Source organism: Schistocerca cancellata, chromosome 7, assembly GCF_023864275.1.
Source record: "Schistocerca cancellata isolate TAMUIC-IGC-003103 chromosome 7, iqSchCanc2.1, whole genome shotgun sequence".
Taxonomy (NCBI): domain Eukaryota; kingdom Metazoa; phylum Arthropoda; class Insecta; order Orthoptera; family Acrididae; genus Schistocerca; species Schistocerca cancellata.
This window is the reverse complement of record NC_064632.1, coordinates 315,395,443-315,414,520: the sequence shown is the minus strand read 5'-3', so window position 1 is coordinate 315,414,520 and position 19,078 is coordinate 315,395,443. Positions and strand designations below refer to the sequence as shown.

The window sequence follows — 19,078 nt, the reverse complement described above, 5'->3', positions numbered from 1 at the left end:
GCAAAGATGTCAGCAGTGAATCTGAACCAGGTGAGGGGTTTAGGATTCTGGGTTTTTAGGAAGAATTCCTCTAGATGGCTCATGTATAGGTTAGCATAGGATGGTGCCATGCGGGTGCCCGTAGCTGTACCGTGGATTTGTTTGTAGGTAATACCTTCAAAGGAGAAGTAATTGTGGGTGAGGATATAGTTCGTCATGTAGACTAAGAAGTAGGTTGTTGGTTTGGAATCCATAGGGCATCTGGAAAGGCAGTGTTCAATAGCAGTAAGGCCATGGGCATTAGGGATGTTAGTGTACAGGGAAGTGGCATCAGTAGTGATGAGCAGGGCACCGTGTGGTAAAGGGACAGGAACTGTGAAGAGTTGGTCGAGGAAATGGTTGGCATATTTTATATAGGAGGATAGGTTCCGGGTAATAGGTTGAAGGTGTTGGTCTATGAGAGCAGACATTCTCTCATTTTTCTATGATTTTACTGAAGCCTTATAAGGCAATTGGTCTATACTTTTCTATTTTTGATTTGTCACCTTTCTTATGAATAGGGACCACTTTAGCAATTTTTAAACAATCTGAAAATATGCCTGTTAGAAAAGATGAATTTACTATATCTGCAAGATGCAGTGAAATTTTTGTAATACATTGCTTTTTGATGCAGTCGGGAATATCATCAGTTCCTGATGACATTTTCTTGAGAGTTGATACAACATGGATGATTTCATCTGGAATTGTTCCACAAACATAGATTGAAGAGGAACATGACTGCACTTTGTAGTATCTGTTTTGTCACTGATAGTTAAATTATTTGTGATATCAGTAGGGTAACACCTGAAAAGATTTGTGATGTGTTGAGAATCAGTTACACTCTTGTTGTCATGGTTCAGAGTGAGATTTTCTATTTTAGGGGACACTTTTCAGTTTTCATTTGACAGTAACTGTGAGGTTGAGCAGTAGCTCTTTCTTTTGCTACTTCCAAGAAAATCATTAATGGAGTCCCCACACAGCACTATTGATTCCTTGTCTAGATGGAGCCTATTTAGTACAGATTCAAGCTTATTTAGGATTGACTCAAAATTTCCATTTGGGGAGAGATAAATTCCTGCCACTATATTTGCCACACTGACTTCAATAAGAGCCAGCTCAGAGGTCCTTTCTGCATTGAGATACTGAAACTTATTAATAGATTTATGTTTTAGAACTTGCTTGATGAAAATTAAAGTACCTCCATTTTTATAACTGTTTCTCCAGAAGCAATTTGCTACTATGTCCCCTGGTATAGAAAAAGAGACAATTCAGTTAACATCTAGCCATACCCTGTAATGCCCAGAACACTGATGAAGTGGAGTTCTGTAATTAGTAAAATCTTTACATTTAAAGTTTTGTTTGTTATTGATTGAATATTTTGATGGCAAACAGAAAGACCTTTGCTTAAGACAGTGTTACTACTCAGGGCCCATATTGGTTGAAAGCACCGATGATGGCTGTTAATCCGTTGAAATCAATTTGCAAAAGTGAATAATAAAACATGATTTTGCGACTGGTTGCTGCATATTTGGTAATTTTAGAAAGATTTTGTTGGTGCAATTTATTTGATTGCCAGTACTGATTTTTACATTAATATTAGAGTTCCCTAAGGGCATTTTTATTACACCACTAGTACGGTAACCTCATTCTTGCTTGGTAAGGATTTGCCCACAAAAAAATCATTTGTGTGCAAGTGTAGAGTCTTCTTCTGAATTGTTGAAGTCCAAATATTTTCTTGCAGTGAGCTGTGGATCACTTGTGCATAAGAGGGACATAATTGATTTTTTGGTGAATGGAGGCGATGTAAAGATGGATCTGTTTTTTTCATATTCTATGTCTTATCTCTGATTTCTTGATGACACATCTGTTTATTTTTTCATCACAAGCTGCTTCTCCTCTCCATTTAAATGCGGTCCATGTGTAGTATGAAATATATGTCCTATGCAGTTTCTGTATTTTCATACTGTGTGCGCATTTTCGAGAGCAGTACATTTGCAGCACTTACCTCTTTTTTTTACACATGACCACAAAGGAAGATCATATCAGTGTGGAATGGTCATTAACAGGACATTTATATGAGTCAAGCATCCTAAACACTTTTTTAACTTGTCAGTGGCTTTTGAGGTTTCATATTTAAGTACATCATTTGCTCCTCCAAACAACACAAAAATCATTATGAGTTAAATTAATGACTTCAGGCAAGTAGACGAGTTTTCCTGTATCAGACATGGGAGCAACAGTCTTAACAAATGCTGTTGCATTTCCAACATTTTTGTCATTGATCCAAGTAGCAATCCCACTACTAGGAGGTCAGCAATGACAATAAACTTTGTTACTTTTTCATATTCTGACACATTGGTTTGGGGCTGTACATTGTTATGGCTTTCAGAATGGACGGCAGATACTTGTGAATCTTCATTAAAAATTGGAGCATCAAATTTTTGTACGACCTTTTCTTTTGTCAATTTTGAAGCTCAATAAGTTTTGTAGTATCAATTAAGGCATCTTCTTTTTTCTTGGTGCTGTGAGTCACAGTCGTTTATCTTACCGAAGCTACTTTTGAGATTAGTAATGGTGTAGTTCATCTTGTCTGCTGAAATTACACTACAGTTTGTTGGACTTTCCTGGTGAATAGTGTACATTTTGGAAAGTTGCAACTTTTTGTATTTGTCTTTCGATATTTGTACATCTGTAGTTAGTACAGAAATGATTTCTTCTTTGCTTCTTTCTTGTAGGGTTAATTTTGGGACACAACACTTCAAGCACAGCCACAGTTTTTTCTTTGGGTCTGCTTTTACACAGCTGTTTTACATTTTACGCATGATTTCTTTGATACTTGTCCCTTTGCAATAATATTCGTTTGTTTTTTCCTCCATGCAGTTAACGTTTTCTGCAGATGATGTGGAGTGTATACTTTCACACACTTGACTCTCTTACCTAATTTTTCTTATATTTTTCAATCAATTCGTTAATGGTATGAAGCGAAATGCATTTATGATTGTCATACGCAATCCTAGTTTCACAGTCTGGCACATTAATGTCATCCACCATCTTGTACCTTTTCCTGTCTTTCATTCTTAATGCAGACATTAAACTTTCCAATGCATTCACTGTCAAACAGTCGCATCGCAACATGTGAACAAGCCAGTTTTTTCTTTTACCTATAACTTCCAATAGTTTTCTTCTCTTCACTATTCTTTCCAGCACCTATTCATTAGTCACTCTCTGCACCCGACTAATCCTTTCCATCCCCCTTCACACGCACATCTCAGATGCTTGCAACCTCCTTTTGTCCTCTTTTTCTCAATAACTATGTTTCGACTTTCCAACTGCATGGAGTGCCACACTACCTAGTCTTTTCCTGAGCTCTTTATCTAGCTTCCCACATAATAAGTTTGTCTTTCTATTGAAAGCTTCCATATCTGCTGCAAGTAAAGCTTTGGTATCCTGGTGGCATCTTTGATCTTCCATTATTATATTTTCTAGGTATTTGAAAGCTGTCACTTGGAAAATTTTAATTTGCCGTATCTTAATATTAGCTATTTTATTTCCTTTGCCAACCACCACTCTCTTTGTTTCTTTTTTCTTATTTATCTTCATACCATATTTTTCTTTCAGGTCTTTTAACATTTTGTTTGCACTACTTTCACTTCCTGCTAGTAACACCATATCAACTGCAAATAATATACTTGCTATTCTTTTTCCTTCAACACAAACTACATTTTTTTCCAATTGAGCATTTCTCAATAATTTCTTCTAGGTATGTCTGAAAGAGCAGAGTGGAGAGACAGCAGCCTTGCTTCATTCTCCCTCTGATTACACTTTCCCCATTTTGTAATCAGTCCAAGTAAATGACTTGCAGGGGAAGATAAGATTGAGGGAGCACGAGTTCCAGCAAAAAATAATAGTAGCTCAATCTGTTGACATTATTCCAAGATATTTGCTAAACCAGCACATTAAATATGAGTAAGCAGTTAATCATTTCCATGGATTATTTTATTTATTTATTATTATTATTGTTGTTATTTTCTCATTAAGCAGTAACTTAATTTTATGAGTAACCATTTTAGGAGATGTTTAAGAAGCTTCACTATGTTCTGCATTACTTTTGACTACTAACCACATGTTATTGAGTTGATATTATACTCTGTTGTGACTCTCTGTGGATCACTATGGGAAAGTGGTTGATGGGCTAGAACCGACTGCAAAAATGAAATTCAAAAATATGTTTATTAAGTAATATGTATCCCCATTTAGGTATTTATATTCCGTTCTAGATTTACCAGTTCTGCATTTGACGATAACTTTGTTCTACAGATACACACATGGTATAGACATGTGGAGCTTGGGATGCATACTGGCTGAGATGCTTTTGGGAAAACCTCTATTTCCTGGATCATCGACAATCAACCAGATGGAAAGAATTATGAGTGCCTTACCAACACCATCAAAAAGTGGTTTGTTTCTTACAATAAATGATTTCATAAACTGAGAACTAGTTTTTCTGCTTAGTTGGTTACTATATTTTAAACCTAACATTTCTGCAATGGCAGATATGTTCAACACCTTTTATATCTACTAGTTGATCACACTAATGTAAAGATCATCTCACTCTTTGAGTAGTACAAGTAACCCTGGATGAAGTTTTGAAAATATTAATGCAGAACTTAGAGAAATGGTCAGACAGGACAGGCACCCACACGTGGATGTGACTGACATTTTAATGCATCTAGGAAGGGGTGAATTACACAGCTAATTCAAAGAAGCATCCATTCTGGCCAAAGAATTACCCATCCTGTTCTAGTTGTTTCCAATATTTTCACAAGACATTTTTAGAGTAAAGTACTGTGTAAGATGTAAGTGCAAAGTAAATATAGTCACAGTTAGATGAGCTACTAGTGAGACCACAAAGCACATCTTGGACAAAGCAATGGGTCTGGAAAAGTACCCAATTAGTACCTTTCATCAGATCCTAAGAAGCCTCATAAACAAAAAGAATGAACTTCTGCTATCAATACAGGAACTAGAAGAGTAAGTGAAATATCAGCAGGTGGGTCATACTTATCAAATGTCATTGAAAATCACTTCAGCTCAACAGACAAATTTAGGCAGATACTTATGTAAGAGATGAGTTATGAATGAACTAAGGAGACTTGCCCTGATTTATTTACAAGAGATGTATACACAGGATCCTTACCAGAAACAGTGCAAGCTAACATAAGTCCATATTCCAAAGTAAAGCTGGGTCCATGCCATATCAAAGTTTTGCATATGGCAAATAAAATCCACAATATTAACACCTAAGCCAAACCAGTAACACATTCACTGCACACTCCACAGATTGCTTCACAACCGATGCAAACCAACCATGGGCAAACTTGTATGCCAAATGGTCTCATGGTTCTGTCAGAGGGTGCTTCTAATGACAAGAACTCTCTGAGTAATGGCACCACAGAATTTTTCGGTAATGACCCAGCATGACTGCTGGGGGAAAAGATGCAGGGAGTGCGTGGTATGAAGGAGTTGTCTCAGGGAAAAGTGACAGCTTGAAGTCCATGGGCATCGCTTTGGAATACCGAAGCTCGATGGGAGATACATAAGTCATCATGAGACCAGAGGGTCCACTGGGGCAGAGAAGCTGTTGGCTGCTGACCATGGTGGTGAAGTCAAAATTGATTTCAATGGTGCTGCAAAATCTATGGGCAGAGGCCACAGTATACATCATGGACCTGTAGCAAATGAAGATTATCTCCTGGATTTGAGTTAGGTGGTACCAGAACTGACAGGCCCACACCGAGGTGCCCAACTCAAAGGGAGAGGCCTTGGTGAAGATATGTGCTGGCGGTGGTGAAGTGTATCCAAGAGAGTGCAAAGATGGGAGACCATGAAGCTATTTCACTGCATTACAGTCTTCAGTCTGGATAACCCTGTAAGTTGCTAGAAAACCACAGAGGGCATCATTTCCTTACAGGTGACAGCCACAAGGTAGTTCTTAAATGTTTCAAGTCCAATTGCCAAAGTTTGAATCCAAAATAGGTTAGGGATGGTTTTATGAAAATACACTTGTGTGGGGTTGGATTTGAGTCAATTTTCCACAAACCTCTGGAACAAAATCTCATCATTGTGAAGGTGATCATCCGGGGTTGCACTTGTGACAAAATGTCATTAAATAATGAGGCACAATTGAGAATATCTTGAACAAGTGATCCATAAAACACTGAAATATGTCAGGGACTGAAGAGATACCACAAGGTAAGCAGCTATAAAAATATTATGAAAAGGATAGTTGCTACTCACCTTATAGTGGGCATGCTGGGTTGCAGAGAGACGCAGTAAAAAGTTGTCAGGAAGCGAGCTTTTGGCTGACAAGACTATCATTGAAAATAGACAACACACACACACACACACACACACACACACACACACACACATACAAAATTGCAGCTCTCACATGCACAACCACAGTCACTGGCAGCTGATGCCAGACTGCAAGCAGCAACGCATGTTGGAAGAGGCAATGGGGTGGTAGGGGTAAGGAGGAGGCTGGGCAGGGGTGGGGGGGATAGAAGGTTAGGGGTGAGGGATGGTAAAGTGCTGTTTGTGGGAGCATACAGGGATGAGATGGAGAGATGGTAGGGCAGCTAGGTGCAGTCAGGAGGTTAGACTGAGGGCAGGGGGTAGAGGGAAGAGTGGGTAGCGGAAAAGGTGAGAAGTAAGTGGGATGGTAGAATAGAGGGCTGTGTATTGCTGGAATGGGAACAGGAAAGGTGCTAGATGTGTAAAGACAATGACTAAAGAACGTTGAGGCCAGGAAGGTTACAGGAACGTAGGATATATTGCAAGGAAAGTTCCCACCAGCACAATTCAGAAAAGCTAGTGTTTGTGAGAGGGGTCCAGATGGCACAATCTGTAAAGCAGTCATTGAAATGAAGAACTTTGTGTTGAGTGGCTTGCTCAGCAATAGGGTAGTCCAGCCGCTTCTTGTTGGTGGTCATTAATGTGGCCAGACAACCTGATGGTTGTCATGGTCATGTAGAATGCAGCACAGTGGTTGCAGCTCAACTTTCAGATCACAAGACCTGTTTCACAGGTAGCCCTGCCTTTGATGGGGTAGGTGATGCTTGTGACCAGACTGGCGTAGGTAGTGGTGGGAGGATGATGTATGGGACAGGTATTGGATCTACGTCTGTTACAGAGATTTGAGGGATGAGGCAAGGAATTTGGAGGAGGGGACTGTATAGGAATGGACAAGGATATTGTGTAGGTTTGGTGGATGATGGAATACCACTGTGGGAGGGGTGGGAAGGATATTGGGTAGGACATTTCTCTTTTCAGGGCACAGCAAGAGGAAGTCGAAACCCTAGTGGAGAATGTGATTTAATTGCTCCAGTCCTGGGTGGTACTGAGTCGTGAGGGGAATGCTCCTCTGTGGATGGATGGTGGGACTTTGGGAGATGGTGGGTGACTGGAGAGATAAGGCATGGGAGACCTGTTGTTGTACAAGGTTTGGAGGATAATTACAGTCTGTCAAGACCTCAGAGAGATCCTCAGTATATTTCGAGAGGTACAACTTGTCACTACAGATATTATGGCCACAGGTGGCTACACTGTGTATGGAAGGGACTTCTTAGTAAGGAATGAGTGGCAGCTGTCAAAATGGAGATATTACTGGTGATCAGTAGGTTTGATATGGACAGGGGTACTGATGTAGCTATCTTTGAGGTGGAGGTCAACATCTAGGAAGGTGGCTTGTTAGATTGAATAAGACCAGGTGAAGTGAATTGGGGGAGAAGCTGTCCAGGTTCTGAAGTAATGAGGATAGGGTATCCTCACCCTCAATACAGATCACAAAGAAGTCATTAATGAATCTGAACCTGATGAGGGATTTGGGAGTCTGGGTGTTTGGAAAGGATTCCTTCAGATGACCCATGATTAGGCTGGTATAGGATAGAGCTATGCAATGCCTATAGTGGTACCCCAACTTTGTTTGTGGATAATACCTTCAAAGGAGAAGTAATTGTGGATGAGGATCTAATTGTCATGGTGACTAGGAAGGAAGTTGTTGGTTTGGAATCTCTTGGGTGTTGGGAAAGGTAGTGTTCAATAGCAGTAAGCCTATGGACATTAGGGACGTTAGTCTAAAGGGAGGTGGCATCGATAGTAGTGAGCAGGTTGCCATGTTGTAAAGGAACAGGAATTGTGGAGGGTTAGTGGAGAAAATGGTTGGTATCTTTTATATCAGAGGGTAGGCTGCAAGTAATAAGCTGAAAGTGTTGGTCTATGAGAGCAGAGATTCTCTCAGAGGGGGCACAGTAACCAGCCACAATGGGGTGTCCTGCAAAGGTTTATGGACTTTAGGAAGCATGTAGAAGATGGGAGTGCAGGGAGTGGTAGGGGTGAGAAGAGAGGTTATGGGATGCGCCTAAGTATTTGAAGAGAGACAGGAGATCCTGCTGGATTTCTGGAATGAGGTCACTGTAACAGGGCTTGTGGGTGGATGAGTCTGACAGCTGGTGAAGCCCTTCTGCCGGGTAATCACTGCAGTTTAAAACAACAGTAGTGGAGCCTTTGTCAGCAGGTAGGATTATAAGGTAGGGATCCATTTTTAGGTGGTGGTGGTAGCAGTTATAATAGTATAGGCCATATGACATATTTAGCAAGAGCTATGATGCTGCATACAAGGGGATTTGAAAATATACCTTTGTGGTGTAAACTTTACTGAATAAAGTGCTGTTGTCTAATTTTGCAAAGGGTGCATGTGGGGTTTGTAAGGGATAAATTTACAATGCTGTCTTTGCTTTGAATGTTACTTTGAAACCACCACAGTCTAACATGCCAAAATGCCAACTACCAGAGGAGTGGCCCATTAACTGTGAGGAATAGACATTAACATGCCTTCATGAGTGGATCAGTCTCTTTCACCTTGCAAGTGATGTGAGCTTTGAAATCAATTGTTTTCCTTAAAACTAGTGAGAAAATTTGAACAAATAAGTCACAGAGAGTTTTTAAGATGGCACACCTTCAGGTTGGATGCTGTGCCCTGTGTCATGAACCTTAAATCCAAAACATAGAAAGACTAGCAGAAGTGATAGGATGGAGGAGGGGGAAACTGTTGGATACAGGATGTGGGACACTGGGTTACTGGAGATTTAGGCCAGGCCAGCACACTTATGGAAGTGAAGGATGTGTTACAAGGGTAACACCCATGTGCAGAGAAGCTGGTGGTGGAGGGAAGTATCCAGAGAGCCTAGATTGTGATGAAGTCATTGAAATTGAGCATGTTATACTCAGTTGTATGTTGTGCCACTGGGTGGTCAATTTTGTTCTTGGCAAGAGTTTGACAATGGCCATTCATGCTAGTGGACAGCTGGTTGGTTGTCACGGGCTAGTGGACAGCTGGTTGATTGTCACACTGACATAAAAATCTGTCTAGTGTTTGCAGCAGAGTTGGTATATGACAAGGTTGCTTTCACAGATGACCTGGCCTCTGATAGTGTAGGATAAACCTGTGACCAGACTGGAGTAGGAACTGCTGGGTAGATGGAGTGGGCATGTCTTGCATCTTGGTTTTCTATGGGGATACTGTGTGTGTTGGGTGGGGAATGGAGTGGAATGGAACATACTTTAGGAAAGGTGGCGAAGATCTTGGGTAAGGTGGCCCTCATTTCAGGGCATGGAGATAGATAATAATGAATGACCTGATGAAGAATTGGTTCAGTTGTTTCAGTCCAGGGTGATGAGATAAAGCTTCTTTGTAGCTGATTTTTGGTCACGATGGAAGGACTGGTAATGTTTGATGATATGTTATGGAAAATTTGTTTGTGGGCTAGGTTTGAGGTTGGGGTGGGGGGTAGTTGTCACCACAGCAAATGTGTCACCCACAGGTGACCAGGTTGTATGAGAGTGATTTCTTGGTGTGGAAGAGATGACATCTGTCGAAATGCAAGTACTGTTGGTAGTTAGTGAATTTAATATGGGCAGTAGTGTGGCTAGAGCCATCAGAGATGTTGAGGTCAATATCCAGGAAGGAAGGTGGCGCATTGGGTGGAATAGGTTCAGGTGAAGTGAATGGGAGAGAAGGGTTGAGGCTGTGAAGGAATGAGGATAGGTTGTCTTGGTCCTGAGTCCAGATCATGAAGATACAATCAGTGAATCTGAATCAGGCTAGGGGTTGGGAGTTTTGGGAAGTATGCATTCCTAAACCATCGACTGCACACTGACCAGTGCAGCGCCACAAAATGTCATCAGGAAGGCACTGATCAATGGAAAGAGCGGGCAGTGCCACACCTCCAGGAAGACACACACCACCTGTCAACACTGATTTAATTAGTCCCCCCCCCCCCCGATCACTGATCGTCCCAGTTCGGTCGCAAACTTGGAGAGCATCAGCACTGAGTAATAGGAAGACAACACTTAGCCTGCATTCTGTGAGTAGTAGTGTAGTAGTGGATGACTGTAATTGCATGTAGGAGGCACAAGAAGTTAAGTTTCTTTTCTTTTTAGAAATAAGGTGTTCAATTAATCTTAAAGTGTTATGTACAGTTCATTTTGGATTCCTGCCACTGGCTATCACAACTTCTCTCCTTCCTTGTTTGTGTATGTGCTCACTCCCACAGAAGTCAATGGACAGGAAACTAAGAAGGTTTCCTATAGATGACCCATAAACAGGTTGACGTACGAGAGTGCCATGCGGGTGCCCATGATTGTGCCATGGATTCCACAGCATACTTTCCCTTCACAGGAAAAGTTACTGTGTAACAGGATATAGTTGGTAAGGTGCATAAGTAATGAGTTAACATATATGAAGTAAGAAGTACATTGGGAGAGGTAGTGTTCAATGGCAGCGAGGCCATGAGCATAAAGGATGTTGGTGTATAGAGAGGTGGCATCAATAGTGATATGTTGCTGACTGTACAATTCATTGAGGTCATCCAATCCGAGATAACACTTGTTGAGGACAAAGTTGGTTGTGGTGATGAATAAAGTCCACAACTTTAGTTGTGAAAATACACATGGTGTGACCTTTCTGGCTGCAGGCCACTACTGGAACCCAGCTAGAGTGATGGCTATTTTGCTGTGCTCAGATTAAGGTGCCCATGAGATACTAGTGAACCTGTGAAGGCTTCCATTAGGTCTTCCTGGTGCTTCTGCGTTCTGGGGCTTGGAGCTGGTAGCTGTGAAGTATTGTGATGAACCTATTTCCTTCAATAAACTTCATCCTCTTCATTGTGTTTGTTTCTCATTTATCTAGCATCAGGCTGCATTGGGACATTTATGGTACTTCTCCACTTCCCCCTGTCTTTCCACCATTCTTCTTGTTCTACAACTGTTTTTTCTCCAGTCCAGATTCCCTCTTCTTAAAGTGGTCTTAATCCGGTCAGTTCACCTTGCTCTGAATCTTCGCCTTGCTCTCAGACTTGGCCTCCATAATTCATTTTGGTATTCTTCCCTCTGCCATTCTCTTTACTGTACATATCCAAACCATTTTAACCTATTGTCTTAGTTCTGTCATTCAACTTTTCTGCTCTCATTTCTCACACTGCCTCTCCTTGTTTTCCTTAACATACTTCTTAGGATTTCATTTTACTGGCTTGGATTCTGCTTTCCTCTCTCCCTATCATTTCCAGACCTCTCATGCATATGTTGCAATGAATATTGTTGAGGACAGAGTTGGTTGTGGTGGTGAATAAAGTCCATGCTGGAAGTATTGAAAAACATCGTTAATCTCATTTCTGTGGCTGTGCCCTTGTTGCTTTGAGCATCTGAATTTTCAAGGTTTGTATCATACCCTCTTCCTGTGTTGTGTGTGACTTCATACACAAAGGTAAGGAGTGGTGTACTGCATAGTGGTGTAGCAACTGCCATCGTGAGAAAGCTGGACAGGAGCAGAAATGATTAGTGAAAAAGTTAATGCAACAGGCAAAAGACTTACTTAACTTGTATTTCTCCAAGCATATGAAGTCTCATTACAAATAGTGCTGCTAGAAACATAGTGCAGCTATCCCAATTTTAACCAGGATGAGGCTCACTGTACTAAACATGAATGATGGTGTCATAGCAATGAGGCTCCAAGTGCAAGTGGGCTGAGCTGCGGCTGCTGGCTGTCCTATATTGCAGCACCAGAGGGCGCCCATTGTATGGAGCTGCTGGAGATGCAACTCATTGTGTCCGCCAGAAACCACATGGTCACTATTGGCGTCTAATGGGAACTAGCAACTCCTTAGCTGTGACACCTGTGGGGTGGTATTGATACATGATACAACATCCTGATCATTAGGGAAATTGAAATTGTATTAGTACTTGGATAAAAGTTGTGGATCATCATCAGAAACTTCTGATATTGGCAGTGTCTTCAATCATGAATTCTAAAGTGATGTTTGCTGAACATTGAGATATATTGTATTTTTATTGCTGGGTGGAAAAAATGGAAGCACTTCTTGAAACTGATGCCCAGATTTGAATCCTGTCAAATGAGAAGGTTCTAAGCTTCTTGATGGGCATGTTTATCTGGAGTGTCATGAGTCAGAATGTCTTTAATAAGTGCACTTTCTACTGAATCGTTGTAAGGTAGCTATGTAAGTAATATATGTATAAGTAGTATATACATAATAGTAGATGAGTGCTTGTTCTGACATTGAGCTCTCTGAAACCATATGGCACTGCTGACTGTAATAATCTTCCAGTATTGTATACAAGAGATCAGATGGTAATGTTATAGGTTTTACCAGACATGACAACTTATAAAACAACTACAATTGTTCAGAGTTTGTCCAAGAATGGAATTGAATTGAATGAAATTTTATTGTCATTTAGCTATTACAGCAATGGACAAAGTCAAGTTACGTATATACAAGTTATACAGCATATATACATGGGTTGAAGATCAATATGTCACTATTGGTTTTCCATAAAATACAATAGTTAAAATCAAATAATATGAAAAATGTTGCATCATAAATTACTCAGTTAAAGAAATTATGCTGCACTCTCCAAACCGGTACCACTATGATATTTTACAGTCATAAAATTCCTGAAGTGAGTAGCAAGGATTTGCAGCTAACAAACTGAATAATTTGTCTTTAAATAAATCAAATGGAGCTTCTACCCATTCTAGCGGCAGTTTTTTATACATCTTCATACACACCACTTCGTAGCTGTTCAGTGACTTGGATAATCTGTAGTAAGGTATATCAAGACTGCTACTGTTTCTGGTTCCATGAGAGTGTACATCTCTTCTATGCTGGTATTCTGAGAAGTTGCTCTTTATATGCAGTAGGGCAGTGTAAATATACATGTTTATAACAATTAATATTTTTTAAGTTGCTAAACAGTGGTTTGCAGTGGGCCAGTTTATCACTGTTTGTGATAATTCAAATTACTTTCTTCTGAAGTACCAAAATGTCCTGAAGGTGTGAGCTATTGCCCCATATTAAAAGCCCGTAAGATATAATGCTTTGAAAAAAAAAGCAAAGTAGGCCGCAGGTACATGGTTTTTTAAATTCTTTAACAAATACACCATTCTAGACAGCCTTGCACTGTGTTTAATATGTGGCTCCCAAGTCAATTTTCTATCTGTAATGATACCCAAGAACTTAACACTATCCATGAAGTCTACTACTGGCAGATCTCTTAAACTAAATGCTGAAGATTAGATGGGTAGATCACATAACTAATGAGGAGGTACTGAATAGGATTGGGGAGAAGAGGAGTTTGTGGCACAACTTGACCAGAAGAAGGGATCGGTTGGTAGGACATGTTCTGAGGCATCAAGGGATCACCAATTTAGTATTGGAGGGCAGTGTGGAGGGTAAAAATCGTAGGGAGAGACCAAGAGATGAATACACTAAGCAGATTCAGAAGGATGAAGGTTGCAGTAAGTACTGGGAGATGAAGAAGCTTGCACAGGATAGAGTAGCATGGAGAGCTGCATCAAACCAGTCTCAGGACTGAAGACCACAACAACAACAACAACAACAAGCAGGAACACATTAGCTCGAAACCAGACTGATGCTTGTGATATTGTGTCATTTGCCACAGTTTGGAGCATATCCATGTCTGAGCTGATACTGAAAAAAGTGGTATCATCTGCATAGAGAATGGAGTGAGTATTTATGTAAGATGGTAGATCATTTGTCATAGGTCCTAATACTGAGCCTTGTGGCACACCACACTTAACTTCTGCTAGCTGTGATCTCTGTTTACCAATACAAACAATTTGTTTACGCTTGCTGAGGAAAGATTCTAAAATGTTGTCAACTTCACTGTTTGTGATTCCGTAATAAACTAGTTTGTTGAGGAGTGAAATATGCTCCACCCAATCAAAAGCTTTGTTAAGATCACAAAAGGTAGCCTGAGCAAAATTTTTTCCTGCACAAGCATTAAGCTTTTTTTAAATCAGGGAGTCAATGGCATGGACTGTGGATTTTCCCTTCCTAAAGCCAAATTGTACCGCAGTAATAATGTTATTACATGTCAGATAATCACACAACTCGGAGTTGATGATGGATTCCAAAACTTTAGATAAAATATGTGTCAGAGATATTGGGCGATAGCTAGATGGGCAATTTTTGTCTTCTTTCTTGTAAATGGGCATTACCCTGGATAATTTTAATACATATGGGAATACTCCTTCAATTAGATATCTGTTTGTACAGTTAGTAAGAGGATATACTATGGGCCCAATTATCTTTTTTAACATATTACAAGAAATACCATATATATCTTCACTATCAGAGGGCCTAAAATTATTTACAATAGTTAAAATGACATCTGGTGTGACCTCCGTTGAAAGGAATTTATCTTTCAGGGTGTAGTCTACATTATGATATTTAATGAGATCAGCTACAGTTTCTTGCGGCCTCCCAATGCTTTCCCTAATTTGGTTAACAGATTTTATACAGTAGTTATTAAATTCATCTGCTGAAATTTCTACCTCAGCTTTCTGCTTGCTTTTGGCCACTGAATTTATTATAGTCCATGCTTTTTTGGATTTATTTTTTGATGACTCAATGCTGACTAGGTTATGTTGTTTTTTTGGCCTCATTTAAAGCATACTTATATCCCAAGCAAGAACACCAGCATTACTTATATTCCAAGCAAGAAAACCAACATTCTTCTGCACTAGATTAAGCACCTGGAAGCTGGTGAAGTGGTGGGAGACCCATTGGAGATTCGATTGGCCAGTTATCCTTGTCCTGATAGTACAAAATCAGTGGCTAGTCCTTGTTTCCACTGAAGTAAATGCCAAACTGACCCTGTTAGTGAAAAATACATACTCAGTATATGTACACATAATGTGAGTCCTCAACTAAGAGTATAAGGCCACTCATGCTCCACTGTAACCCACGTCACATAGGAAGGTACTTTCGCACATAGAAGCATCCTGATAGGGAAGCAAGGAAAGGATGCGGTCTGCACATGTGTGATGGCAGAGAGCAGGTAAATGAACTCTGTGTTGCCGAGGATGACAGTTGGGTACACTTTGATATACATTCAAATCTATAAAGGGAACTAATAAATTTAAAACTGGTTTTGATCCATCGTCTGCATGAAATAAATCTTACTTCAACACCATGACAACATTGCATCCACTGCTCTACAGCTATAGCCATGTGATGTTGGAAGGCAGGAATAGCTGCTTAACATCTTAACAATGTTGAGGCTGCTGCTCCACAGCTATAGCCAACGTGATGTCAGAAGGTAAGAACAGCTGGCACAAATTTATAAGACATCAAGTACCGTTTTTCTCAATGACAGTTGTCTAATGACAAGGGCATCAGAATTGGTTGCAATAATTGACATTTATTGTGATTTGCACTGTTATAAGTAAAAATGTAATAGACAACAAAATTAACTTCAAACACAAACTGAAATAATTATATTTGCATGACAACTGATTCTACTCCATAGAATTTTTTAAAAATGTTTATAATGCATGTGTGTGAATGTGTTTTTCAGTAGTTAAGTGTAAACCACTGTGCATCAAAAGAATTACTGGTAGCAAAGACTATTGCAGACTGTTGCATGAATGGTCGTTATGTTGTTATATTTTTTGCTGTTAATGGACAATACAACTGTAAACTAATTTATTAGACATTACAGTGAGAGACCGCATTTATGATGCACTGAGCAAGCAAACAATTAAGCACCTTCTGTGAAAAACTGGAAGGAATGGTAACTGATAATGTTGAAAACCACTGAGATCTTGACTGGTAACCCTCCCTGTCATTTTGAGGTGTTTCCTTATTCTTGCCTAGAAAATAACAGGGTTTACTTAATTGAAATACCACAGAGTTTTTGATGAATTTATCTGGTCACATTCATGTGAGTTATTAGAGCACACAACATTCTGGAAAAATCTTAATATCTCCTTGGGCAATAAGTTGAACATTGCACTCTGGTGACAAAAGTCATGGAATAGCATTATGCACATATACAGATGGTGATAGTATTGAACAGAAAAGGTATAAAAGGACAGTGCGTTGGCAGAGCTGTCATTTCCATTCAGGTGATTAATGTGAAAAGTCTCTGACGTGATTATGACTGCACGACGGGAATTACCAGACTTTGAATGTAGAATGATAGTTGGAGCTAGATGCATGGGATATTCCATTTCAGAAATCATTATGGAATTCAATATTCTGAGATCCACAGTGTCAAGAGTGTCTTGAGAATACAACATTCCAGGAACCTCTCATGATGGAAAGTGCAGCAGCTGACGGTCTTCACTTAACAACCAAGAGCAGTGGACTTTGTGTAGAGTTGTCAGTGCTAAGAGACAAGCAACACCATGTGAAATAACTGCATAAATCAATGTTGGACATGCAACATCATATCTGTTAGGATAGTGTGGTGAAATTTGGAATTAATGGACTAAGGCAGCAGGTTACTGATGCAATTGCCTTTGGTAACAGCATGACATCACCTACAGTGCCTCTCTTGGGCTTATGACAATATCAGTTGGACCCTAAATGACTAAAAAAAAACATGCCCTGGTCGGATGAGTCCTGATTTCAGTGTTTAAGAGCTAATAAGAGTTCGATTGTGCTGCACATCCCACGAAGCCATCAAACGAAGTTGTCAATAAGACACTGTGCAAGCTGGTGGTGGTTCCATAATGGTGTGGGATGTGTGTACACAGAATGGAATGGATTCTCTGGTCCAATTGAACCAATCATTGACTGGAAATGGTTATGTTTGACTACTTGGGGATCATTTGCAGCCATTCGTGGACTTCATGTTACCAAGCAACTATGGAATTTTTATGGATGACAATGCACCATGTCACCAGTCCACAAGTGTTTTTGATTGGTTTGAAGAACATTCTGGACACTTTGAGTGAACTATTTGCCCATGCAGATCGCCAACATGAAGCCCATCGAATGTGTATGTGACATAATCAAGAGAGTAGTTCGTGCCCAATATCCTGCACCTGCAACACTTTTGCAATCACGGAGAGCTATAGAGGTAGCATGGCTCAATACTTCTGCAAGAAACTTCCAGTAACATGTTGAGTTGATGCCAAGTTGAGTTGCTGCACTTTGACAGGCAAAAGGAGGTCCGACACAAAGTTAGGAGGTGTCCTATGACTTTTGTCTCCTCACTGTATGGTTTGCATACTTCATAGGATACAAATCCCTAAATCAGTAAAGGCTAAGAAGTTCTGACAGACTATGTATGTAAGTGATATGTTGACCAACACATTTTTTGAACTATGAGTCTTTAAAACCGAAGTCTGATAGTGAATTTTTGATGGTAGGTTCAAGGCTTACATGCATTTTCACCCCCCCCCCCCCCCCCCACCAAAGTCTCTTTCTTGAAGCTTTTCATTATGCCACACACAGTGTACCCATGCTGAATGAGGGATGTTGTCTATTGATTAACACACGAGTCATTCACTGTCTGCTATCTTGAATGATTTTTTTCCCTACCATATAGTCTTTAACCTGTGACCAAATTAATTCCATTGGGCTGTACTGACAGTGATATGTGAGTGTACTCAAAACTGTGTGAGCACATTCACGTGCAAGGAAGTTAAGTTTGTATAGTGTGTCTCATGACTTGTATATATTAATCAGCTGAAGGAATTCAACACAAGTCTGGTTTATACTGTTCAGAATATTTTTAAGCCAGAGCACAGTATTTGCTTTCCTAGTGTTCGCGATTAGTGTTCTCTCTGTAACAGCTGAATGATAACTGGCGCGGTACATTACAATGACCAACTTTGAAGCAAGAATTGTTCAGTGAACCAATCCTTGAAACTGGCAGTGTTCATGTCTGAATGGTAGGCACTGCTGTTTTCCTTACACCTAAATACAAGTTTACTCTCAGGAATAAAATCAGAAGAAGAACCAGTATACAGAATAATTATCCGAGAACCTTTTGCTATGGGAACTTTCAAACTACCAGTACCGTCACTCATTTTCCAGCAGGTATTCCTGTAATGATTCTGGTTCACCTATGTTTCATTGAGGTAATACTCTGTTAAACTACTTCTTTCTTTTACCTCTTGCATATTTATAGAGGATGTGGTTTGTGCTGCACCTGTGTCACTTCTTTCAATTAAAAACTCTGTTCTGAACATATTTGAAAGCAACCTCTCTTAAAATTCTTTGCACTGATGAACTGCTATCTTTGAAGCCAATTTTGTCATGATTAATTGTAACAAGTTTTTGTGATGTTGGGTATCACCAACTAAATATTAGCTGCAACAGGCAGAAGCTGTGCTTTGTTAGTGCAGCACATTTCAGTGATTTTGACCAAGATGAACTCATTCTGCAGTGTTGTTCTTCAGCACACCAGTGTAGAAGAACAGCTAAGTGAAAAATCCATGCAATATACATGTTTATATATATATAAAAGCCAAATTTGGAATTTTCCTTTGTGTGTATACAAGATTTGTGCGCCAATTTGAAGTTCTAGGTTTGCTATTTTGTTATTCGTGTCACTTCTTCAATTGATTGCATCAATACCCATTTGTTCAAAATTTCAAAATATACCACAATACATTTGTGAGTGCCATGATAAACCTGTTCTGTTATTATCAATTATAGCCTTAAAC

General features: G+C 39.8%; 1 protein-coding gene across 4 annotated transcripts in view; it reads left to right on the top strand.

The window, feature by feature from the left end:
• The window catches only part of LOC126092543 (mitogen-activated protein kinase 15-like), a 217,596-nt gene that overhangs the window by 116,905 nt on the left and 81,613 nt on the right, over positions 1 to 19,078 (top strand). For all 4 annotated transcript variants that reach the window (XM_049908198.1, XM_049908200.1, XM_049908201.1 and 1 more), the window contains one exon: positions 4,336 to 4,475. In XM_049908198.1, coding sequence (XP_049764155.1) covers positions 4,336 to 4,475 — 140 coding nt within the window. The remainder of the gene's footprint in view (positions 1 to 4,335; positions 4,476 to 19,078) is intronic.